General features: G+C 51.8%; 1 protein-coding gene across 2 annotated transcripts in view; it reads left to right on the top strand.

The window, feature by feature from the left end:
* The window catches only part of C7H6orf132 (chromosome 7 C6orf132 homolog), a 38,521-nt gene continuing 35,914 nt past the window's right edge, over positions 3,394-6,000 (top strand). The window contains exon 1 of one of the 2 annotated variants that reach the window (XM_021098692.1): positions 3,394-4,133. In XM_021098692.1, the coding sequence (XP_020954351.1) occupies positions 3,989-4,133 (145 nt within the window). In that variant the 5' untranslated portion in view covers positions 3,394-3,988. The remainder of the gene's footprint in view (positions 4,134-6,000) is intronic. The other variant, XM_021098693.1, reaches the window with a different exon arrangement.

The raw sequence follows: 6,000 nt of genomic DNA, 5'->3' as shown, positions 1-6,000 counted from the left end.
GAAGTTCCCAGGCTAGGGGTCGAATTGGAGCTATAGCTGCCAGCCTACACCACAGCCACAGCAACACAGGGTCTGAGCTGACTCTGTGACCTACAGCACAGCTCACAGCAACAGCGGATCCTTAACCCATTGAGTGAGGCCAGGGATCGAACCCACATCCTCATGGATCCTAGTCGGGTTTGTTAACCCCTGAGCCACGAAGGGAACCACAGGTGTTTTTTTTTTTTTTTTTTTTGGTCTTTTTGTCTTTGTTGTTGTTGTTGCTATTTCTTGGGCCGCTCCCGCGGCATATGGAGGTTCCCAGGCTAGGGGTCGAATCGGAGCTGTAGCCACCGGCCTACGCCAGAGCCGCCACAGCAATGCGGGATCCAAGCCGCGTCTGCAACCTACACCACAGCTCACGGCAACGCCGGATCGTTAACCCACTGAGCAAGGGCAGGGATCGAACCCGCAACCTCATGGTTCCTAGTCGGATTCGTTAACCACTGCGCCACAGCAGGAACTCCCACAGGTGTTTTTAAAGATGCTCTGCCCCCCAGTATGTTCCTCAGTCCCTCTCCTCCTGGGAAAACAATGCCCTCATAGCCACAAGCCCTGAAGCCCCTTCTCATCCTGTCCCTTGATACTGAAGCAAGTAAAGGGGGCTTTTCAAAAATGTCACCGTCGGGAGTTCCCGCTGTGGCTCAGTGGTTAATGAATCTGACTAGGAACCATGAGGTTGCGGGTTGGATCCCTGGCCTCGCTCAGTGGGTTAAGGATCGATCCTGCGTTGCAGTGAGTTGTGGTGTAGGCTGGCGGCTACAGCTCCGATTGCACCCCTAGCCTGGGAACCTCCATTATGCCTTGGGAGCGGGCCCTAGAAAAGACCAAAAAAAAAAAAAAAAAAGAAAGTTACTGTCATGAAAAGCAATCAAAAGCAGGAAGCTACACTAAATTAAGAGATTAGAGAGACATTAGCAAACGCAATGTGTAAATTTTTTTTTCTTTTTTGGCTGCCCCGTGGCATTGGAGTTCCTGGGCCAGGGGTCAGTTTCCAGTGGCAGTTCTGACCTATGCTATAGCTGCTGGATCCTTAACCCACTGTGCCAAACAGGGGATCGAACCTTTGTCCCAGTACTCCCAAGACATCACCGATCCCATTGCACCATAAGCGGGAACTCCATAATGTGTGAACCTTGATTGGACTGTAGGTTGGAAAAAAAAATCAAAAACTAAAATGACATTTGGGGGGGTAATTTGGGAAAAATGTTTTGGACGTGCCCCAAGCATGTGGAAATTCCTGAAGGATTGCACTCAAGACACAGCAGTGAAAATGCCCACTTAACCCACTGAGCCACCAGGGAACTACAGGAATTTTTTTTTTTTTTTTCTTTTTTTGGCTGCGTCCGAGGTGTATGGAAGTTCCTGGGTCAGGGATCAAATCTAAGCCCCAGCTGAGACCTATGCCACAGCTGCAGCCACACCAGACCCTTAACCCACTGCATTGGGCTGTGGATCAAACCCGTGTCCCAGCAGCAACCCCAGCCTCTGCAGACATAACACCAGATCCCGATCCTGATATGCCACAGTAGGAACTCCCTAGGAAATTTTTAATATGTAATTTATTTTTGATGTTAGTAACATATTAATGTTCAGTTTCTGGAGTGTAATAACTGTTTTGTGGTCATTTACGAGAACGTCCTTATTCATAGGCATTGGATACTGAAGTGGGGTGGGGGTGGGGAGATGTGCCATGATATCCACAGCTTGCAGCTGTCAGCAAAATAAAAAGTGTGTGTGTGTGCACATGCACGCGCACGCACACATGCACGGGTGGTCATTTTACTAGTTTTTCACATTTTTCAAGATGAAAACTCAAAGGGAAAGTATCTGTGGTACAAAGAACTATGACATCCAAACTGTCTGGGGGAAAGATGAGGGGAAATGCAGCAGGGCTTCTGCTGGGACAGCTCAGGGGGAACAGTCTGACTACCTATGACTTCATCGCCCCCCACCCAGCCTTCCACTCCTGCTGCCCTGAAAGCATCCAAATCTATCCCCATGGCCTGACTCCCCCCCACGCTCTGCATCTTTCACACAATCTCCCAGGTCTTCATCTGATGGGACATCCCCTAGTGGACAGCCACCCCCTGGCTTGGTTAGAGCAGCACTTGAAGCACCTTAAAGGTCCACAGCTCATCTCCTGGAGAGTGAACAGAACCCATTACATGGCTCGACCCACCTGGAGTTTTTAAAAATCATATTCACGTAGACAGTGTGAGAAAATCGAACCCTTGTACACTGCTGGTGGGAATGTAAATGATGCTACCACTGTGGAAAACAGTATGCAGGCTCCTGGTAAAACTAAAAATAGAACTACCACATGATCCAGCAATTCCACTCCTGGGTATATACCCAAAGACAATGAGAAAGACACAGGCACCCCAATGTTCACAGCAGCATTATTTACAATAGACAAGATGAGGAGGCAACCTAAGTGTCCATCAAAGACAAATGGATAAAAAAGATGTGGTATATACACATATTCATATGTACCCACACACAGTAATAGGAATATTACTCTGCCATAAAAAAGAATGCAATTTTGCCATTTGCAACATGGATGGACCTAGAGGATATTATGCTTGGTAAAAGAAGTCTGAGAAAGACAAATACCATATGTTATCCCTTATATGTGGAATCTAAAAAATAAAACAAGGGAGGTCCCACTGTGGCTCAGCAGGTTAAGAATCTGACTAGAATCCATAAGGATGCAGGTTTGATCCTGGCCTTGCTCAGTGGGTTAAATGATCCAGCATTGCCTTGAACTGTGGTATAGGTCGCAGATGTGGCGTTCCTGTAGCTGTGGTGTAGGTCAGCAGCTGCAGCTTGGATTTGGCCTCTAACCTGGGAACTTCCATATGCCGCAGGTGCGGCCCTAAAAAAGACAAAAAATAAAATAAATTTTTAAATAAAATAAAACGAACGAATATAACAAAACAGACTCACAGATACAGGGAACAAACTAGTGGTTACCAGAAAGAAGGAAGAGGGGTAGGGGATTAAGAGGCACAAACTAGGTATAAAATAAATAAGCAACAAGGGTATATTGTACAGCACAGGGATTAAAGACAATATTTTATAATCACTTTAAATGGCGTATAATCTATAAAAATATCGAATCACTATGTTGTATGCCCGAAACTAATATAATGTAAATCAAATATATTTTAATGAAAAAATACATTCACTTAACTTCACAGAAAAACGTTTGATGCAAAAAAAAAAAAAAAAGGCCAAGATTTAGTCCGTTGTTTTCTCTTTGGAGCTCTGTCAATAAGGATATTTTCCGCGCTAGTCATAGATTGGGATACTAGTTTATTGATTTCCCTCGTTTACTCTTTTTTCTTATGAGCATTACTTATGGGCTCCTGGCCCTCGTTTCAGCGGGCTTCTAGACCTTTCAGCGGTGTACGCCTGGGCCAGCCATCTCCCCAGTGCTGGGCACACGAGTGGTTTCCGAAGTGACCTGGTCACGCACCTCCTTAGAAGCAGGGAGTTCGCCCGCCCCCTCCCGTCCAGGGTGGGGAGGAGGTGGGGGAGGAGGGCCGGGAGGCGACCTGGGGGAGGGGGAGGTCGTCTTCCGGGCTGGGCGTGGGCTGGGCGAGGTCCCCGGCCCACCGGGCCCGGCCAACAATGGCCAGTTGTGGAAGGAGGCTGCAGGAATGCGGCCGGGGGAGTCGGGCGGTGGGGCGGTGGCGGCGGCGGCGGCGGCGGCGGCCGCGGGGCGGGGCCGGGTGGCAGCCGCAGCCTCTTACCTGTCCAGGTAGCTCGCATTTCCCGGAGAGCGGCGGCGCCCGCAGCACCTGTCGCCCGGCGCGCGGGCGGGGAGGACGGCGCGGGTCATGGCCTGCTAGAGGCTCCTGGGGAGACGGTGCGGAGTCCAGTCTCGGGCAGGGCAGGCCAGGGAGGGACAGTCCTCCCCGGCGCCCGCGCGGCCGGCGGCAGCATGAAGAAGAACCCGACGGTGCAGGGCACCTTCAGCAAACTCTTTGGCAAGAAGCACGCCAACCCGCCCGCCACCTCCCTCTATGCCACCAATCCCCCCTGGATTTTCACCCAGGAGGCCCCGGAGGAGGGGACCCGGGACTTCGGTGAGTGCGCCTGGGAGCCGGAGGGCGCAGGGCCGCCGCGTGGTCCTCCCACCCCAGGGGGCGATCCGCGGCCGGGAGGGCTGGGGACGCGCCAGCGCGGAGGGGAAGGAACGCGTTTGAACCTGTGCGCTGGCCGGGCAGAGGCCTGGGGCAAGGGAGGTGTCTCTGGGAAAGGCAGAGCTGGCCCCTCCCCGCAGCCAGGTCGGAGACCTTTGCGGGCCCCCGCATCTGATCCCAATCCTTCTGAGGTGTGTATTTTCTCTCCTCGGTGGAAGTTATGTTTGTGTCTTTGCCAGAAAGGCCGCCCGCGGTTTGCAGTGCCTTCCCCCCAGAAGTATTCCCTCCGTCTGAGGACCTGGGAGCAGTCCCCCGCCCCCGCCCCGCTCTTTCTGCTTCCTCTGGGACCCCAGACCCAGTTTTCAGCCCCTGGCTTCTCCTGGCCGAGGGTCACAGGCCCCGAGGGGGCTGCTAGCCGGGTGTCCACACACTTGGCTCTGCCCTGGGAAGCCCCAGGAAAAGTCCTCAGGAGCCATGGCTAGCAGGGTGCCAGCCTGTGCCAGACACCAAATCACTTACTGAAGTCACAGGCTCTTGCCAGATCAACCTGGGGCCTGGGCTGCCTTTGAGCTCAGAAGGAGGAGCCCCAGAGGCTGAAGAAGCCCCTGTTGGCTGCCAGCTGGGTCAGGGTGATGTATCTTGGCAGGCGTCTGAAAACACCGTGCCCGCCCAGACTTTGGGCTCTGCCCCTTGGTCACCTTATCGCTGAGTTTTTCTGCAAATTGTACCCTTCTCTAACAGAGGAGGAAACGAGCTAGGTGCAGACAGTAATTCATTCTTGTGCATGATTTTGAGGTTCAGGGTCCAAGGAGGGTCCCCCACCACTGCTTTGGCTCCCCTGCTTTCATTGTCACCCCATTGCCTTCACTGACCTTCATGGCCACTGTGCAAGGACCCACAGAGGATATTAGAGCCTCCGCCCCTGCTCTTGGGTTCAGGTCAGAACCCAGGTTGTCACGGTCAGGGCACAAGATGCTACACAGGAGCAGGGCAGACAAGATGCTGCCTCTCTCTGGCCCAAGGATCTCAGACGAACTGGTGACCAGAGCTGATCCTATACCTTGGAGCCCTTTTTGAGCGTCTGCTATGAAAGCATAAGTGCAAAAGGAACAGAGAGGTGACCTCTGATTGGAACAAGCATGTGAGCTGACAGGGTAGGGAATTCAGTATTTCCAGAGCAAACAGCAGGAGCAAAGGCTAACAGCGCCAGGCGGTTTGGAGGCGGGGTTTAGGAACTTAGCAAATAACATGCGTTCTGCCCAACAGAACTCCTCGATGCCAGAACACCTTGCCTGGGTCCCAAACATTTATTGACCCCCTTCTTAGGTGCAAAGTTCTAAAGTCCTCGCTGAATCCTATGATGCAGAGACTATTATTCCTGTTTGACAGACGAGGAGCCTGAGGCACAGGGAGGTTAAGTACCATGGCCTAGATCACAAGGCTTTAAATGGCCGAGCCAGGATTTTCTAAAGTGTACAATTCGCTGATTCTTTTTTTTTTTTTTTAGTAGACTTATCAAGTTGTGCGACCGACAGCACAATTCAGTTTTAGAATATTTTCATTCCCCCAGAATTTTCTTCATAAGGCAGAAACCAATATTCGAACGGAGGCCGTAGGGGCTCCAGAGACCACGCCCTTAGCCCACTTGCTGCATTGACTTTGGGGAAGAGAATCCAAGGGTCAGTTTGGCTGGAGGGGCATCTGCCTGAGGACACCTACCAGCCACCACTCCTTCCCCCAGAGGAATGCCTGACACACTTCTCTGCATTTTTGCCTTAGACATTCTCTACATTTTTGCCTGTGCTGCACT

Source organism: Sus scrofa, chromosome 7 (genome assembly GCF_000003025.6).
Source record: "Sus scrofa isolate TJ Tabasco breed Duroc chromosome 7, Sscrofa11.1, whole genome shotgun sequence".
NCBI lineage: Eukaryota > Metazoa > Chordata > Mammalia > Artiodactyla > Suidae > Sus > Sus scrofa.
The sequence above is the reverse complement of the archived record's forward strand: the minus strand, read 5'-3'. Positions and strand labels throughout refer to the sequence as shown.